Source organism: Pseudorasbora parva, chromosome 7, assembly GCF_024679245.1.
Source record: "Pseudorasbora parva isolate DD20220531a chromosome 7, ASM2467924v1, whole genome shotgun sequence".
Lineage (NCBI taxonomy): Eukaryota > Metazoa > Chordata > Actinopteri > Cypriniformes > Gobionidae > Pseudorasbora > Pseudorasbora parva.
In genome coordinates this window covers 43,974,871-43,995,355 of record NC_090178.1, presented here as the reverse complement: position 1 = coordinate 43,995,355, position 20,485 = coordinate 43,974,871, and the positions used below count along the sequence as shown (strand labels likewise).

At 40.5% G+C, this 20,485-nt stretch overlaps 1 protein-coding gene across 1 annotated transcript; it reads left to right on the top strand.

Moving 5' to 3' along the window:
• Positions 1–1,120: 1,120 nt before the first annotated feature.
• mtcl3a (MTCL family member 3a) lies at positions 1,121–19,015 on the top strand. Its single transcript, XM_067449310.1, has 7 exons — positions 1,121–2,298; positions 2,379–2,546; positions 7,224–7,478; positions 11,785–12,246; positions 13,423–13,502; positions 13,597–15,241; positions 18,237–19,015. The coding sequence occupies exons 1-7, from the start codon at positions 1,960–1,962 to the stop codon at positions 18,429–18,431; spliced, it is 3,144 nt and encodes a 1,047-aa protein (XP_067305411.1). The 5' UTR covers positions 1,121–1,959; the 3' UTR covers positions 18,432–19,015.
• The last annotated feature ends 1,470 nt before the right edge of the window (positions 19,016–20,485 follow it).

The following is a 20,485-nucleotide window of genomic DNA, read 5'->3' as shown; positions in this document are numbered from 1 at the left end:
TAGTTCAGTAGCCCCGCCCACCGACTCATGGAGCTGATCGGATCGCGCTAGCCCACAGTAATAAACATACTGTAGAAGATAGCAAGATATTGAGGAAGAACACAGTCGCTGCATAAGCTTCCTTCGGATCATAATATTAGGAATGTGTGATACTTCATTTATTTTTAATGAAGTTCCAACTCACGTTGGGAACACATGTACGTGTGTTCTCTTCATTTCACTACGGAATCGTTTGTAAATAAAATCTCAGGTTGATACTGGATTTGCAGACATATTGAGATTAAAACACAACGCTGTGCCTTCTCTATTGGATCCGACAGGAATGGTGCAACACACTTATGTGAGTAAAATGCCTTTTTTATATGTAATAGTAGTCCTGGGGCTATGTGTTTTCCAGACGGGCTACCAAAACGTAAGCCTGTTGGCCGGCCGGTGAATCTCAAATAGTGTGTGTGTGTATGTTTGTGTGTGTGTGCACCAAGCGCGGTTCACGCTTTTATCCACCAACTGGGCGGGCCAAGTAATACAAAAATAATATTCCAATCAATCGCGGATGGATGAGAAATAAACCATTGTCGTTGTCGTTGTCATTGTCGACATTTTACAAATGCCAATCAACAGGCAGTGGGCGGTGCTTAAGCGGTGTTTTAAGTAGTTGCGTTTTTATCTTGATCAATTCCTACCGTCATATTCATTTCCAATCAGTTCCCCTATTTCCCCTTGCCACTTGCCTGACCCAGACAGAAAAAAGTCATCAATCTGAAATTATTATCCAATCAGCACCAAGCACCGCCCACTGGCTGTTGATTGGCATTTGTGAAATGTCCTCTATTATTATGAAAAAGATCTTTGGGAAAATCTTGCTTTGGAAATGCATGATTCGTCAAACAGGCGTCATTCGTAAATGCAGCATATTATTATGAAAAACTAATTTTTGAAAAATCTTATTTTATTATTAAATAATAATAAAAAATATTTTTAGACATAACAATAGTGCGTGTGGAAGAGGTATTTGTGAAATATATTAAACAATTTCATGTATTTTTACCAAATCAATAGATACATTTATTTATTTAAATAATATTTAATTAATAAATTAATTATTTAATTTAATTATTTCAGAATAAACTTTTACATTTAATTGTTCTTTTATTGAATTCATAATTTATTGAATTATTTCATTTTGAGTAATTTGGTCCTCCATACCTTTCAAATCGATCCCTCCCTCATGTGAACTGAACTGACAGGGAGGCTCATTAAATATGCAAATCTTATCCAATTCTATCTGTGGGCGTTTACTTTCCAAGTCTCCAGTGCGTCACGCCCATCAAAACCCAGCGTTCAGGAGAGAGCCTAAAAACCACTGTAGAAAATAGCCTATTACTTATTAGTTATGATGTTTTTGAATGTAAAAAACACACAAACATCATTAGTTGACCTCAGACAACAGTATAAAAAAATAAAAAAGCCAGTTCATGACATCTTTAAAGTTGAGCTTTCGGTGTGCATGTTAGGCCTACAACATGGTTACAGAGGTAAAAATACATGTGAACTCTTACATCAGTGAGCTCAGAGTATTTTAGGCTCTTGACTCGGAGTCTGTCGGTGTCATTTTCAGTCTGAAGCGCTTCATCAGCTCACTAGCTTATGCTATTAAAGAGAAATAATGTAGACTGAGAATTTATTAGCCCTACCTAAAGGATGTCGTTGAGAGGATAGTGTATACTATACTATTTCCAGGTTAAATCGGCGTCTCTGAAGAATGACAAGCTGACCTTGTCGTCCTTTATTGGTATGGAAGGAACAAACGCGGTCTGGGCAGCGGAGGAGATGGAAGAAATGGCTGGTTTCGGATAATAAAAAGTGTGTGTTTTTTTATGGGGAACTGTAACTGGAGTGCAAATAGTTAAAGATAGAGAGCGAGAGAGGCTGTTATTCGTGTTTAGTTGTGACTGAAAGATGTGGAATGCGTTTGGAAATGGATCAAGCGGGTATGTGAGCAAGGCGCAAGGCTGGGAGTTCGTCCCGTGCTCTCGCCTAGAGAGGCCCGGTAAGAAGGTCCAGAGTCCCGCCCGGGTTCGGTCGTTCCCGAGCCACCTTCTGGAGCAGCTTCCACCTGGACCCGCTGCTGCTTCCGCTGCATCCGATGCGCCTCGCGGACAAACCCCGAGTCGGGAGCCAAGTCCACACACACGCCTTAAAAAGAAAGTCGAGGACTTAAAAAAACGCTACGATCACGAGAAAGAGGAGTGGAGAATGGAAAAGGAAATGCTTTTGAGACAAGTTGCTGATATTCAAGTACAAATGCAAGCATGCGACACCAGTGGTTTTGACCAACCAGCAGTGTGCGTTTCTCTTATTCTGCGTTGTGTTTACAGGGTGGAGAAAACAAAAGGATATTGTTGGATCTGAAGTGTGTTTTAGAGGAGGTGCAGTCGGGGGTGAAGCGTGAGGAAAGTAAACGGGGTGAGCTGGAACTGCAGTACATTAAGGATCGATGCGCGTGGGAACTGGAGCGATCAGAGCTGAAGAGGCGCATTACTCAGGTATGAAACATATAGCATAACCATATCTATTTCTGTGAGAGGATGTCTATTTCTAAGGGTGGGTTTCTTTGTGAAAGTATAGACACAAACCGAAAGTGTTGCTTACAAAACACGCACCGTAGGGTAAAAGAAGGTAGCTAATTGAACACAGACGATAGCGGGGCATGTTGTCACAGCGTGAATTTGTTGTTTATTGATGTTGATTCCAGGGGAATATCTTTTTGGCAAATAAAATACAACAATTATAAACATTCAAGACACAATATTTCCTTGCATATTTGTATTCCAAATTTAAAGCACTAACCAATACAGAGAAGAATGCAAAAATACCGAACCAATTGTGTTGTTTTGGCCAACACAAACAATATATATATATATATATATATATATATATATATATATATATATATATATATATATATATATATATATATAAAGAATAATAAATAAAATAACAGCAAATAAAAAATGTTACACTTCTTCCACACTGAAAAAAACAACAACTAAATGAATTAAATTAATGGTTTTATGTAAGGCAAACATTATTTAACATGACTGAACCTACATCCATCCTTACCAACAAAAGTAATGTTTGGGGTGTTAAATCAGGTAGACATAGATCTTAAAAGTAACAATCACAGGTTACAGTGAATGAAAAGTTTTGCGGCTGACAAAAACTAAGGTTTTAAGTTTTTGTTTAAAAATGTCAAATCTAAAAGTACATTTTTATTACTGGCACAGATAGTGATGGTCTTCTAATGGTTGTCATTGAGCATAGCTCAGAGATTGCACAGGCTTTATGTAACGCAAACACTATCATGTGCAAATATATCCTGTCAGCAGCAGCTTTGTGTGAGCGGCCACAGAAGACAGATAATATATATTTCATCCATGAATGAAAAAGATATTGCCACAGTGCACATGCAAGAGTAATATGCATAGCAAATGAATGTGAAAATTGAAAAATAGCATCTTCTTAGTTTTCACCGTAGTGCTTTTCCCCTCTCGAATGGAATGCTTTCATTTCTGTTTATGACATCCTTACAAAGACACTGTCCAGATCGCCTATACTATCCAATTTTAGAGATTTCAATCTAGAGCTTTATATTGTGAGTGTGATTTAGTCAAGTTACCTTTATTTATATAGCGTTTTTTACAAGTCCAATTGTTTCAAAACACGTTCACAGTGTTAACAGGAAAATAATGGAACACAATTTGATTCGGCTGTACAGCCGCTCTGGGGAAAACGGTGATGTTATCCAGCTAGTCCAGTCAGTTTTCAGTATCCAGTTAGTGACTCAGAGAAACTCCTAATACAGTAGCACAGACGGCATTGTTGAGATGAAGAGGAGATGAGCTTTGGATTGTTGTGTGAAGGCATATCTTGTGACGGACTACGCCTCAGGACATACACTAGACTCAAGAGTCAAGACTCCATGCTGTGCTCCAAGTTAAAGATACAGCAAAACATACACAATAATAACCCAATAATGTGTAGTGGTATTGCATTGATGTTTGACATTGTGAAACTATGGACTCATGTGTCGCTTAACCGCAAGTGCACTTGTTAAAATGCATACAAATGATTTGGGTTTAGCCACACCAATCCACACAAAGTATTGGTTGGTACAGAGAACAGAATTCAGGGAGGGGTCGAACTGAACTGTAAAAAGTTGTTTTCTTTGCAGTCCACATCCTACCACAGCACATACTTTAGTTCCAGTGGATTTCATAAGTTTACCACTACAGCAGGGTTTTTGCCTGCTTATTTCTGAGAATATTTTTTGATCTTTAAAACAGAGATGAGTTTGCTCCAGGGCCCCACCCTTAGGAATGTGAGATGCTAAAGGATTGGTCTTGCCGTCTATTAATAGAGAGCTGTTTTTGTGACATTGTTACACAGACACAGAGTGCACTGCATCCACAGTAATTATATTTTAGTCTTAAAACTAGCAGCACTCTTAACTCTAGTTACATGTCCCTTCTGTGTTTCACATGCCCTCTGCTTGTAAACACATGCTGCTATGCACCCAGGAGAACGCATGGGTTTAATGACAGTGTGCCAGCACATTTTAGGTGCTATATGAGCGCACTGTTAGTACAAACACTGCTCTGCTCTGGTTCGTTGCTATATGAACCATAAATAAGATTCACTTATTTTTGTCTTTGTGGTTGCCCAGATGGTGGATCATGCAGGTTTAGTCCAGTTAAAGGACAACTCCGGTGAGAAATGAACCTAGGGGTAATTAACAGGTTACAGAGTAGATCGTACTCTGGGATGCGTTTTCATGGAAATCGTAAAGAGTTTTGTAAAGAGTTTTATCTTTAAAAAGAGATTAGCTTATAACACTAGTCTATGGGGCACACAGTAGTGAAATTAAATCGCTAGTTAATACCACTAACAAGGCTCAAAATAGCCTCACACTAACACAGTAGCATAATGAGGGTCCCTACATGCAAACCGAAGCATTGAGAACTTTGTAAGTGTACAAACAGTTTAATAATAAGACACTTAATAAACATAGTGCCTTACGCGTTCACGGACAGGCGCCATCTTGGAAAACAGTCTCGACTCATCGAGTCACGAGCGCTGTTCTAAGTGATGAACTGTGACTTGGAATCTCATATGGTCCGTTGTTTCTGGAAGAAAACACTGAACACAACAGAGAAAATAAATAAATAAAACTAAAAATGTCCATGTTATTACATTTCACAAACTTAATTCCTATCGACCAGCTCACTTAGAACAGCGCTCGTGGATTGATTTGTTGAGACTGTTTTCCAAGATGGTGCCTGTCCGTGAACGCGTAAGGCACTATGTTTATAAATTATATTCTTATTAAACTGTTTGTACACTTACAAAGTTCTCAATGCTTCAGTTTGCATGTAGGGACCCTCATTATGCTGCCGTGTTAGTGTGAGGCTATTTTGAGCCTTGTTAGTGGTATTAACTAGCGATTTAATTTTACCACCCTGTGTCTACCCTGTGCCCCATAGACTAGCGTTATAAGCTAATCTGTTTTTAAAGATAAAACTCTTTACGTTCGATTTTCATTAAAACGCATCCCAGAGAACGATCTACTCGGTAACCATCTGTTAATTACCCCTATGGTCATTTCTCACCGGAGTTGTCCTTTTAGACTTAACTTCTCAGCTGAGTTGTGAGATATATTATTAAGAATTTAATATTAGAAGTAGCTTTTTTCATCTAAAGTTGCCAATTTAACTTCTGCACAAAATTGGAATACTGGAAATAAAGCTGAGGTTCACACACTTGGACACACACTTGTTAAAGGGGTGATGAATTGAGAAATCAACTTTTTGAGCTGTTGATATATAAAAGGTCATGGTAATATAAAAATATCCTGTACGTTTCAGAGCTGAAAACTTCTTTACTAGTAAAAGAAAAGCCTTTATAGACACCAGGCCCAGAAAATGAGGCTCTCAAATCATTGACGTATTAAAACTGGGAAACGCCGCCTCTACAGATAAATGTGTACGCTGCTTCTGTAGCTCTGTGGACCGACTCGTGGAGCTAAACTGATCTTGTTACTGAGCAATAAACTACTGAGAAGATAGCAAGATAAATGTTTGTATACAAGACACAGGTCGAGACTGGATTTGCAGACATATTGAGATTAAAGGTGCACTATGCAACTTTCCGTCCACTGGAGGGCGCCTATTCAAAACAATGGCGTAGTTTGATGACGCCAAGTGTGAGCGCAGCATCTTGGGACATGTGGTCTTCACCTCACAGACGGTGGAAAATAGGACACAGGCAGAAATCACATTCATACATGCGGTTATTAACGTTACTGTAGTGTAAATCAGAGCAGGACAGATTGTTGTGTAGTGGAGCGATTGTTACACAAACACACGGCGCCTACGATATTGTAAGTACTCAACAGAACAAAATATATATCCAGCAGTTTATGCTATATACCAAAATGCACATAAAAAGAGGGGAATAGAACGTAGCTAATATTGACAATTGACAAGTTCTGTTAATTGGTCAAGCTGATTACACATGACCAACAAGTCTGATTTTGTCAGGCATAGCAGAATAGTGGCATTGTTGTATGTTCAGAAGACTAGTTTGTGGTTTGTACATTATTTTTAGGCTTTTGACAAAAGTCTTTTATGCTCACTAAGACTGCTTCTTATATTTTTTTTTAAAATACAACATTCAAAAGAAGAGCATTTTGTCACTATTTAGTGTCACTATTGATCAATTTAAAAAAAAAATTTACCTTCTGAACACCAGTTTAGAAATCTGTAAAACACAACGAGCACAATTATGTGTAATAACTCATATAGACTATAGGTCTCAATGACATCAATAGCTCCATCAGCTGCAGAGGTCAATCAAGCTCTGTGATAAATATGGTTTTAGTGTTTGCTGTCTAGTGAGCTCCCTCCAGGATCATCGGGGGGTCAGCATACCAATGTGGCCTCTCCATTACATGTGAAACTCTCAGCACCAGTCTGAGCTGTTTTTGTCTGTAGGCTTAGGCTGGGCATCCAAGGCCTTGGTCAGGACACAAGGTCCATTTCATCCTGTTGGCAACAGGATTCTCTAAACGTCTCGTTCAAATGTTTTGTTTTCTTTGTACAACTGTCCCATACACCCATTTTCTCTTTGGTGGTCAGCAAATCCCTGCCTCTCTTCCCCCACAGCTAGAAACGCGGGGATGTAGCGTGCTGGTGGAGACTGTGAAGAGTAATGAACAAGGGGACACTCTGAAGCGGGAAAGAGCGGAACAGAAGAGGCTTTTGGCAGACACTCACAGTGCAGCGATGGACCTCCGCTGCAGGCTGGAGAGCAGCGAGAAGGGCTGGGTGAAGGAAAAATCTGAGCTGCTGGAACGCTTTGAGACAGAGAGGAAGGAGTGGGAGAACCAGCTCATGGACATGCAGCAGAAGATTGAGGAGGTGAGTCTGCAGATGTGGGCCACTCCCCACATCTCAGCGGAAAGAGCGATATCTCGTTTCAAATGAAATGAATTCCCTAAGTGCTCCTGTTTACTTCCATGCTAAATGAAAGCTCTGCCAGTAAGGATAATGGTAACAACTAAAATTGGAAGCGATGAAGTCACATTATATGAATCTTGGAATTTCAAGTGACTGCCAAAGAAAGTTAAGCTCAGTGGTGACAGGCATTCATCAGAGAGAAGCTCAGAGCTCCAAACTAGTGGTAGTGAAGGAGCAAACAGCAATGCATTTTGCAAGCTATGCATCTTATCAGTATAAGCGTTCCTCCAGAATCAAACCCACAACCTTGGTGTTACAAGTGTTCTGTGCTCTACCAGGTTAAGGTTCAGTAATGGAACTTTTCAGTGTAATCCCATAGAGTCTGGTCCAAATTCTAAGCTCTAGACCAAGTTTAGCTCCAACACTGATCAAACCTACACCTACGTGTAATTTTCTAATAACTCTGGAACTTTTATTAGCTTGTTCAGGTAGGGGTGGGCAATATACCGGTAGTCACGATAAAGCAGTAGAAATTTGTCAGACGGTGGAGCTTTTGGACTATCATCTCTATCCCGCTTACCGTTCTATGCCATCTCAAAATCTTATTGTTTGAAGCTTTGCGGTTTAAAAACGGATTTGTGGATTTTAAATCATTCCAGTGCAATAAGCAGCGAAAGATATATGCGTGTGCTGTCTGAGAGACACACTGTTTTTGAGCGCAGACATAAAGCCACTGCTCATACAGCGTGTGAGTACTAAATTTGATGCCTAGAGTTCTTTTTAGTGACTTATGCCTGGCTCACAATACAGGAGTTTTAAAATCCTATCAGATTGTAAAATCTGGTTGCAGCACACACTTCAGGAGAATATTTGCATATTTTCTTAACTCAAATCTTAAACATGCTCACACTACAAGATATGAAAATCGAGGAGGATCACACACTACAAAATATTATTAAGATTATCGTGCCAGAGGAAGTGCGTCACGTGATCTACGCAGCAGATCGTAAGAGGGAAAACAAAATGGATCAGCCTACTGTAACATGACAAATTGCTGTATCAATAATGATCATTTGATGTGGAAAAAAACAAAAGTGTAAGAATAAACCAGTGTGGATTAGAAAATGGTTGGGGAGACAGGGTCAACTTGGATTGTCAGTTCTTCAGCGAGAAATGGAGGCAATTATATTGACCTTATTTGATCCTGTCGTTCTGGTGCTTGTTGTGTGTGTGTGTTTGCAATGTATTTTTCCCCTCTGGGCTTGCCGTATAGAGGTAGTGCATGCGCACTTGTGTGTAGCGGGTTTTTCAGGCTAGTTATTATGCGTGACCAAAAATAAAGTGAAGGAACGTTCAGACAACTGTCATTTATTGTTTTCTTATTTCTGAGAATTTTAGGCGAACCCAGCACGAACGCTAGGTCACACTAGTGTGCTAGAATGTTTACCGCTGCCTAGTTCAAAAGCGATCGTCACTGATCTGTTTTGTCACTGATCTAGATTTGTGCTGTCAAATGAAAAACAAGAAATGCTGATACTCTCTCTCTCTCTCTCTCTCTCTCTCTCTCTCTCTCTCTCTCTCTAAAAAAAAAAAATTCCGGCCTAAAACTCCTGTAGGGTGAGCCAGGCATTACTGGACTTGAACAGTCAAATACATAAACTTAAATGCCAGTCTTTGCAAGTATCCTCATAAACAGTCATTTATGTCATAAGTGAACGATGGTTGAGAAAGGAAGCACATGTGTATCAGTATATCCGGTTGTTAAGGCTGACGTCAAGCGGCAGCGCTTCCGGGTCTAAATGCTCTATCTCTACCACAAGAAAAAATACAAATGGTGCTAATATACGTGTGGTGGAATACTACAAAAAAAGTTATAATAATAACCTTTTTCTCCACACCAAAATTCCAGATGGCCAGACAGTAGTTCATCTTTTATAAATCGTTAAAATATTAATGTCTGTAACGCTGTGACCATAGAGACTGTTGTTTAGACTGTTAGTAATCAAAGGGGGGGGTGAAACACTCAGTTTCAGTCAATCTCATGTCAATCTTGAGTACCTATAGAGTAGTATTGCATCCTTCATATCTCCGAAAAGTCTTTAGTTTTATCATATTTATAAAAGAAATATGGGCTGTACCGAGTCTTTCCGAAAAAAACCGAGCGCCTGGAGGCGTATCGTGTGGGCGGAGCTAAAGAATGACAAGCGCGCAAAGCGGTGACGTCCTTAAGCGGAAAAACCCATGGCTATCTCAGCTAATACAGATAATGATCCAGAATCAAATCTGAGGGAGAAATAAATTGAACAGGAGAAACGGCAACATCAGGACGTCCGTCTCTGTGGTATGTAAGTTACTGTATTTAGTGGCCTCTCCACATTTCTGTGTGTTTACTCGCAGTGTATGAGGACATGATTCAGTTTATGGACTATTGTATGCGACTAAACCTTAGAAGTAGCAAGCAAAACGGTTTTGCACGTCAGAATACTGTAACGTTATACAGAACAACAATGGAGTAACCGTTAGCGCATTTGAATGACGAAGCACGCGATCGTGTCGTTTACTGATGTTTACTCATGCGTCGGTAGCCAAAAGCAGAGACATTTGAAGCAGTTTAAGTTAACTCACCGCCTGCTTCCAAAGCAGGACGAAAGCTTTATCGCTGGGACTGCTCCGTCAAAAACACACTTCTTTGGTATGATTTGGTAAAGTCCTGACAGCAGTGGCGTGTAAATCCATTTTGAGACGCGACTGAAACGATGTTGTGAAGCTTCCCGTCATTTCTGCGTTCAAATCGGTTCAAATGCAGCGCTGCCTTCCCGGAATGCTGTGCTGAAGCGTTGAAGTGGCTTGATGTCACCCGTAGGAATAAAGTGGAGCGCGGCGCCACATAAGTGTTCACGGACGACTGGATCTGCATCTGAGAGACTGTTTACGGCGTGCTCCACTCACGCGCGCGCGCGCGCACCCTACCGGGAGAAGAGCCCATACAGCCCATACAAGGACCTTCCGCTCTTATTAACGTCAAGTAGACCCATACTCGAAAAAAACTCGCCGAAACTTGTGAGAAACCGGAAGGAGTATTTTTGACACAGAAATACTCCATCAAACGTCCAACATTAGTTTTTGAAACTTTGTCTATGTTTAGGATGGGAATCCAAGTCTTTAACAGTGTAAAAAGCTCAGTATGCATGAAACAGCATTTCACCCCCCCTTTAAAATGTTTAACTTTTTTAAATGTTTGAGGTTAAATATGAAAAAATAGCGCTCATAAATAGGCGTCAATGGCATTCTCAAGTGAAACGAGTTGAGGCTTGGACCCAGAAACAGCGTTCCTTATGTCACGACTTCACAAGCGGATAGATCTGTGCCTTCGCTCTTAAAGTCACAGCATCCTTATAAACCTGCTTTGTTCTATTGTAGTTTTTTTAATTTTTTTTATTTGGTTTTGAAATTAGTGAAGAGATTTCTGAAATTTCAATAAAAATTGTATATCATAAAAACTATATTGTATACTGTGATATACAGTATATCGTATTATACAAAGCACCGTATTAAAGGTATACATTTTATCAGTTCATGCATTCCCTGGGAACCAAACCCATGATCTTGGCATTGTGAGCACCATGCCCTACTGCAGGAGTGTGCAAATCTGTTCCTGGAGGGCCAGAGTTTATCTCTAACCGTAATTAAACTCACCTGAACTAGCTAATCAAGGCCTTCAGAGTCACTAGAAACTAGCAGGATTGGAGACCCCTTCTCTACTGATATGCTGTGGAATGGTGGGGTGGTTAAATGTAGAGCAGGGAGGGGCGACGTCGGCCCTGGAGTTTAGCTTTTATCTTGAAAAAAAAAACCCTCACCTGTCTGTACTCATTGCCTTAGCCGAAGACATAAGGCTTGTTCGTCTGCGCACTGTGCAGACTGATCGGCATATGACATCAAAGTACCGCGAGAGTGATCAAGCATAAGGAGTTGTTTGCTCTCCAATCGCTCTTGCGGTACTTTGATGTTATATGCAGTGCTGATGCATCTCGAATAACCCTATTGATTAGCTTTTTCAGGTATGTTTGATTAGTGTTGTAGCTAAACTCTGCAAGTGACACTGCAGGACCAAAGTTTCCCGTTCCTGATTTAGAGAGGGAATGGCTGGGCTTCTTGTGGAGGTCTGGCATAATAGATTTAAACTGGCAAGTAGTAAATATCTGGGTATTAGAAGATGTACCAACTACCAAGGACTACATTCACAATTGTTTTTTTCCTTTTTCAGTTGTACAATGAAGTGAAGGCTCACCGTACAGGAAGTTCTCTCAGACCAATTACTGATGGACAAAATGCACTAAGGGTCAGCTCATGTTCTGCCAGCACTTTGTCAAGTGAAGTAACCTATCCCTCAGATGCCCAGAGCAATGAATATTCTGAGGCTCTAACCCAGCAAAGCAATGCCAGCATAGACTCCCAGACAAGTCATCTCAGTCACATCACCAGTGAATCCAGTGACCAGAGCAACAGCGATCAAAGCAAACTATTAAATCAGCAAGAGACTGGTGAACCACAGGCTATAGACACTGCAGAGCTGGAAGAAATCCTGGAAAGCTGTTTGAAAATGAAAATGGGGAACAAGTCCTGCTTCATTGGACAAGATGACCTCCTTAACCCTTTCAAACGATTTCAGAGCATGGAAATATCCTGTGGAAGTGACAAAAAGAAGAACAATACTGCCCTTAATGCGGTGAGACTTGTTGTTCATAACACTTTAATCTCAATCTAATCTCTCAGGCTTTACAATTACTTTATCGGTTTTACTTCATGAACTATTCTTTTATAGAAACACAAAACATGGGGAGCTGCAAACCGTAAATGTACTGTACATTTACTTATTTCATTGTATTCCATGTAGGGATGTCCCCGACTAAGGATTTACACATTCAAATCAGAATTGTTGAATCTTTTTATGGTCGACTGATAGAATCATCGATGTGTGTGTGAATGGGTTGGGAGGGGCACGACACGAGTCAGCAGGAGGGTAAAACTATTTTTATTTTCCTTTACGCACTGCACACAGCAACAACTTTTAACAAAGCGACCAAAACTGCCTGCCAACTGACAGATGAACTGACAATGGCTTTCTTATATAGGTTTAAAAAAAGGTAATGTGTTGGATAAACATTCATAAAACGTTTTCTCATAACAATCTCATTTTAAAGTCGCGATTAAAATACAGAACATCACACAAATATTTAAAAGAAACATTTTGATAAATAAACCGCATAAATTACGTGTAAGCTCAATTTTGAATCGACTTTTGACAGAAGAGCTGCACGATGAGCGTATCTTGTAGCACAGGGTGAAATCAGTAAGTACACTGACGATTTGAGGGAAATATAATATACATTTAATATAAAACCTTGAAATGGCGCTCTGTGGCGCGGCAGGATTTTAAACAACTTCCTTAGTCGCCGCGCACAGGCACCGAATGCTGCCGCGGGTTTGTGTACATTTTTGTGTACACGTGGTACATTTTGTGTGTACATTGTGTAAATTTATGTGTACCCGCATTTTGTGTACACGTGGGTTTGTTGTCATTGAAAACAATGTGTTCGAATTTTAAAGGCGCGGTGCTTCGCGTTTTTTTGGTTACATAAGCTCAGCCCCGCGACATGTCTTTAAAATATTGAGCACCCCCATATTGCCAAAATGGTATGATCCTCATTTCATAACACCCGCGAAGATTCGACTGTGAGATCGGTGGTCGAATCCGGCTTCGCATATTGATGCATCGAATCTTTGACTATTCGGGGTCACCCCTAATTCCATGTTAGGTTGCTGCCATGTAGGGCTAGAGACTGTGTGGTTTAAAGTCTAAGGTTTGCTCTTATCAGTTCTCTTATTCATCAACATCTTGTAGGCACTTAAGGAGATTGCCAGTGTGAGTGAAGAACTCTGTAGCTACCAGGATGAAATGCGGAAGTGTCCTGATATTAAGAGGTAAACCTCATTGTGCCACAGGTGTTGCATGCATCACAAATGAATCAGATCTTTGCTTCATAATGATCTCACTTTAATTTGTTTCTCTTCTTAGAAGCCGCAGTGAGTCAATGTTTTTTCCGAGAGAGGCTGGGTTCGTGGAGAGGGTAAAGGATCGTTTGGAAATGGAGGATACAGTTTTGTACTTGAAAAACATGAGTGAAGATCTTAAATCCCTCGATGAGCAATACTGGATGAACTGGGAAAGTTGTAACATGGAATCACAGCAAAGTGATGCTAAGCCACCAGACAACATAAGACAACAAGCCCCGCCCATACCAGCCCGTAGTACATCTTGGTACCTTAGCAGTCCATCAGCTTCAGAATTAGAGTCCAGTAGTACCGAGCAATTGTGTCAACGGCCAGGACCCCATCCGGACAGAAAGTACACCAGCCCCGCAATTGTACGAAAGTTTGAGGCGATGCTTCAAGAAAACGAGGGGAAAATTCTGACAGACTCTGGGAATGTAACCTACAACGATCCCAAGTGCAATAATATTAGTTGTTGCCAGAGCCGTTGGTCCTGTGATGGAAGTAGGTTTGGCAGCAACAATTCATCCAGATATGTACCTGTTAAAAGATGCCTCTCCAACACTGACATTGCAGCTGAAGCCACAGATCGCAGTCAAAACCATACAGATACGGAGAGCAAAAATGATTTCAAGAGTGCACCTCATCCCATGAACATGCCTATAGATTCTGCTGCATCAATAGACTTCATTTCACAATATCCCAGTGCTACAGCTACTCCCAGAAATGAGAGACATCTAAACCAAACAGATCCAGAGAGCAAAAACGATTTCAAGAGTGCATCTCATCCCATGAACATGTCTACAGATTCTGTAGCATCAATAGACTTCATTTCACAATATCCCAGTGCTAAAGCTACTTCTAGAAATGAGAGACTTGAGCAGAAAACTGCAGAGTTTAACCGTACACTCTTTCAGGCAGGAATGGGTCTTCGGTTTGATGAGGACATTTCTATGAATGTATCTACTGATTGTTCTGGTCCAAGTCTACCAGAGGTCGTATCAAAGGACACATTTACAGAGAGCCCATCAATGTATGCTGAAGACAATCTAAATTTTGAGCTCTCGGATCTTGTGCCACAGGAGGAGGGAAGACGTAAGAAAACAAAGGACCTTGTCTTCAAGTCTTCATCTCCACAGCAGGAATGTATTCAACAAAAAGACCATGAAGTGAAACCTTTCCAGACTGAACACACTAGACCAAGTTTAGTTGACCAACTTGGCCCAAGTGTTAAAGAAAAATGCTGTGACATTGGCACAAGTCCACCACAGCTGCAAATCCATCTGGAAAGGGGCAGCAAAGTTGTGGATGTAAGTACAGATCAACATCAAGCAGTCAAAAAATCCAAACAGGCCAAAAAGGACAAGTGTAGGACCAGATCTCGGATTTTAGACGAAAATCCATGGAAGCCCTCTACACTAGCGGCCTATCCTCGTCCAATGGAGTCTAGGTCCAACTATGGCGCTGTTGAGAGGATTCTCAAAAGTTACGAGGATTTGGAGAGATCTCAGGAGCAGAAGCAGTCACAGCCCAGTCCAGGAAAGGAGGAAGACCTAATGGACCTCTTGGAAATGTTGGATATGCGACATGAGCCCAGATCCAGTCAGAGATTAACACACACACCGCACCACCAGGTCATAGCCCACAAAGAGACACATGTAACAGTGCAGGTCAGTGCTGCACACACTCCTACACATAGAGACACGCCATTCAAACCACAAAAGCACACACTTTCACCCGAGCTCCAGACATTCAAATACATGCTAAATAATTCAGCCGGAGAAGTGTATGAAGTGCAAGTGTAGATGACTATAGTGTATTAAGTCAGTGGTTCTCAAGCCTATCCTGGGACAACTCACCACTGTACATTTTGCACGTCTCCCTCACCTAACACACCTGATTCAACTTTTTAGCTTATTAGTACAGAATGCAAAATTTGCAACGGCTGTGTCTGATGAGGAAGACATACAAATGATGAAACGGTGGGAGGTCCCCAGGACCGGTTTGAGAACCACGGTAAAGGGTTACTTCACGCAAAAATGAACATTTTGCCATTAATTCCTCACCCTCATCTTCGAAACACAAATGAAGATATTTTTGTTAAAATCCGATGGCTCAGAAAGGCCTCCATTGGCACCAATGTCATTTCCTCTCTCAAGACCCATAAAAGGCACTAAAGACGTCGTTACAAAGCCCATCTCACTACAGTGGCTGTACAATTATTTTATGAAGTGACGTGAATATGATGTAGAGCTGGCGTTCTGTTGAATTCTACATTGATTGTGCTGATATATTTACGAAGTACCGTTTGATGTAGAGAACGATCAATGTAGAATTCAACAGCTTAGATAGTCTTCCTCTGCTTGAAAATAAAGTTCCTCACTTCTGGGTCATGTGTCGCCTGAATATGACATATGCCCCATGATGCCGGTTGGATGCCCGAACCGTGAGAAACTTCATATTCTCGCGAATCTGTCGTGGTGTTTCGAGTAGGGATGCACCGAAATGAAATTCTTGGCCGAAGCCGAAACCGAATAATAATGAAATGCTTGGCCGAAGGCCGAAGGCCGAATACCGAACGCAGTGTTTCACATTTTTTCCATTTATTTGGCAATTTTTTTACCATTACAATAATCAAATAGTAAAAATTTGCTTTTTACTCTTTTGTGTTGCTTTTCAGAGAAATAAATCAAATAACAAAAATACAATTTCAAAATATTTATTTAACACTGAACATTTTTTTAACATTCCAGCAGATATTATACAAACTAAGCACAACATAACTTAAAATAAATAATTAGTAAATTAAAAAATATATTTTTAATTGGCTGTCTTTGAAGCCCCCTCTTGAATAGCCTATGTTAGGCCTATAACTGACTGCTGAAAGAAAGTAACTCTCTATGTCTACAACAACAAATGTGCATTGAATAGTGCAAAAAAGGTGGATGAACTCACAACAAATAAATAACTGTCCTAGACATAAGCCTACTTAGCCTACTTCTTCAGGAAAAGTGGCAGGTTCTTCTTTATGAAAAGTAGCTTCTCTGCTTTCTCACATGAAAGTCGGTTCCTCTTCTCATCGATGACATGAGATGCAGCACTAAACAGTGTTTCCACACTGCTGACATGCTTGCTGCATAAAGCGCCCGCCTCTCACTCTATGTGGGTTACTGTTTGATCGGGTCATTAAAAACGTCATTGTTCGGCAAAAATTATTCGGCCTTTTTACTTATTCGGCCGAATGCCGAAAGTGCTTTTTTTGGCTGTTTTCGGCCGAATAATTTCGGTTGCCGAACATTTGGTGCATCCCTAGTTTCGAGAGTTCACATCAAAGACTCATACAGAAGACAAGAACTTGTTGAATAAAGTGTTTATTTAGATTTAATAGCACACAAAACCTATTCTCTTGGTTTTAAAAAATGATTGTGGAGCCACTGTAGTGAGATGGGCTTTGTAACGACATCTTTAGTGCCTTTATGGGTCTTGAGAGAGTCTTACGGGTGTCGAACGACATTAGGGTGAGTAATTAATAGAATAATTTTCATTTTTGGTTGGCTTTAAGTAAGTACCAGTTTTTCAAGGAAAGAAGTCACTTTGTTCAATATTCAAATGCATTTGCCATAAGGTCTGAAAGCCTGCTGTATTGCGAACATAGAAACAGTGAAAGGGTGTTGACCTGCAACAACTTCAGCCATGGACATTTTTATTAAAACGTAAACTTGTAAACGTAGGTTAATAAGTGGTTTATTTGGGTGCTGTACACAATTCCTCTAAATCTACAACCGAAAGACTTTTCTCATGTCTGGAAATAGTTAGAATTTATTGTAAAATTACCTCATTCCCACAAAACCATCACCGTAGAACAATTAAAATTCCTTAAGTTGAATTTCTGTCAGAAAACATTGGCAGATTTCTCAAAGCGAGAAGCACAAAAGCTTCTTATTGTTGAAATCGTGCATTTCCTTCAAGACTTTAAGTGAAAAGAATTAGTGGCACCAGGTTTAATTTCCATCTTTCATGTCTAGCTCTTTGGACGACCTCAATTATCTGTTTTTATAGAGGCCAAGGTATGTGGTGCAATTACAGAAACATGTACCATGGCCAGGTTTCCTAGTGAAGCCAGTCCTCTGCATGGACCGCTTTTGTAAATCACAGCAGAATTGCTGGAAATGATTGTCAGATGACTCACAAAGCATCAGAGAGATTGAATCAGTTCTTTTATTTTCAATTAGATCTAAAATAGAGACATATGCTGGAAACAAAAGTTCAGTCATTTCCTTTAATTGCAATGGCACTGAAAGAAAAATATTATTTTTTTGCATAAGAATTTGATGTGATTTTTATGACAACTAAGCACCTCCTCCCTAAGTTTCCATAACTGTAATGCAATTATAAAAATCATCCTGTCTGGACACATTTCTTATTAAAATCAGTTGCACTTTATCAATATTTATAACACTTTCTTTGCTGTATACATTAAAAACGGCATTATATTGATGATAATGCAGGCAACACATTATTTCTTATTTTATTTGGGGGGGGGGGGGTCTTGTGAGAGTCATTCACAAATGTTCTGTACATTAAAGCGCACAGAGTAGATTATTATGCTGTTGAAAGGAATATTTAAATCCAATGATATTTCATAAAAAATATTTGTCTCAACAGCAAGGCAAAGAGTCCTCTGTAACTATCAAGAAGAGCTTTTCACGACCCATGTGTCCTGCAAAGAGACGTTTGCCCTCTCGTTGGGCTAGCCGCTCGTCCGTGTCGTCTGCATCTTCACCCTCACCCCCACCCACAGTCTTCACCCAGCGACAAACACTCACCTACTCCACCTATCACACAGAGACAGTGATCTAAACGGCCGTTAGATAGAGTCCAATGCCTTTACAGCTGTAAATGTTGCCTGATTACCTGTGTAAATAAACACTGTGACTGTTCAAATGATGATTTTGTTGTGTACATTTCTGTAACCATGAAATCAAACTGCCTTTTTCAATCTGTTGTTTATATTTCATTTCTACCAGTGTGACTTTAAAAGTGCACCAATGATTTGTTCTGTTTTCATCAACTAATCTGTCATCATTATATTTTATAGCTGCCAATGTAGACCTGTTTCTGTCTGCTTCACATGTGGCCTCGTGTGTGTGCGTGCGTGCGTGAGCGTGCGTGAGCGTTCATGCGCGCGTGTGTGTGTGTGTGTGTGTGTGTGTGTGCGAGGTCTGATTGATAATATCAAAGCCTGTTTCACATCACATGTTTTGTTATACCTTTACCAACCTTAACCAAAATGAAACATTATTACCGGAACAAATGGATTCTTTGCTCCGTTTACATGCTTAACTGATGTGAGACATATCATTTAGACAATGCCTTTGCAGTTCTTTTTCTTGTTAATTATGACAAGTGTATTAAGCATTTATAAAATAAAATATTGACACTCATTCCTTGATGTGATTTATTCATTACCTATTTAGTCTTGCCTGGCTGGAGCTACACATGGCACTATACAAAGTTAAAAACGAGGTGTTCTTTTTTGCATCAAATGAAGGATAATTCAGCCAAATAACGTCCCTCAACCCTTTAAAGAACTCCACATCATGACGTTCTGGGAACGTTACAAGGTGACGTCCTTTACACCAGCAGGGACATTCTGAGAATGATCTGAGAACATTTGAGCTTCAGTGAGAACCAATGAGGTTCATTCTCGAGTTACGCAGCACGTTTGAGCTTCACAAGAACCAATGAGGTTCATTCTCGTGTTACGCAGCACGTTTGAGCTTCACAAGAACCAATGAGGTTCATTCTCGTGTTACGCAGCACGTTTGAGCTTCACAAGAACCAATGAGGTTCATTCTCGAGTTACGCAGCACGTTTGAGCTTCACAAGAACCAATGAGGTTCATTCTCGTGTTACGCAGCACGTTTGAGCTTCACAAGAACCAATGAGGTTCATTCTCAAGTTACGCAGCACATTTGAGCTTCACAAGAACCAATGAGGTTCATTCTCGTGTTACGCAGCACGTTTGAGCTTCACAAGAACCAATGAGGTTCATTCTCGTGTGAAGCAGCACGTTTGAGCTTCACAAGAACCAATGAGGTTCATTCTCGTGTTACGCAGCACGTTTGAGCTTCACAAGAACCAATGAGGTTTATTCTCGTGTTACGCAGCACGTTTGAGCTTCACAAGAACCAATGAGGTTCATTCTCGAGTTACGCAGCACATTTGAGCTTCAGCAAGAACCAATGAGGTTCATTCTCGAGTTACGCAGCACGTTTGAGCTTCACAAGAACCAATGAGGTTCATTCTCGTGTTACGCGGCACATTTGAGCTTCAGCAAGAACCAATGAGATTCATTCTCGTGTTACGCAGCACGTTTGAGCTTCACAAGAACCAATGAGGTTCATTCTCGTGTTACGCGGCACATTTGAGCTTCAGCAAGAACCAATGAGGTTCATTCTCGTGTTACGCAGCACGTTTGAGCTTCAGCAAGAACCAATGAGGTTCATTCTCGAGTTACGCAACACGTTTGAGCTTCACAAGAACCAATGAGGTTCATTCTCGTGTTACGCAGCACGTTTGAGCTTCACAAGAACCAATGAGGTTCATTCTCGTGTTACGCAGCACGTTTGAGCTTCAGCAAGAACCAATGAGGTTCATTCTCGAGTTACGCAGCACGTTTGAGCTTCACAAGAACCAATGAGGTTCATTCTCGAGTTACGCAGCACGTTTGAGCTTCTGTAAGAACCAATGAGGTTCATTCTCGAGTTACGCAGCACATTTGAGCTTCAGTAAGAACCAATGAGGTTCATTCTCGTGTTACGCGGCACATTTGAGCTTCAGCAAGAACCAATGAGGTTCATTCTCGACTTACGCAGCACGTTTGAGCTTCACAAGAACAAATGAGGTTCATT

Coding starts and splice junctions, on each gene's coding strand:
- mtcl3a (XM_067449310.1), top strand. CDS start 1,960: ATGTGGAATGCGTTTGGAAATGGATCAAGCGGGTATGTGAGCAAGGCG. Junction 2,547..7,223: donor TGAAGAGGCGCATTACTCAG/GTATGAAACATA, acceptor CTTCCCCCACAG/CTAGAAACGCGGGGATGTAG. Junction 7,479..11,784: donor TGCAGCAGAAGATTGAGGAG/GTGAGTCTGCAG, acceptor TTCCTTTTTCAG/TTGTACAATGAAGTGAAGGC.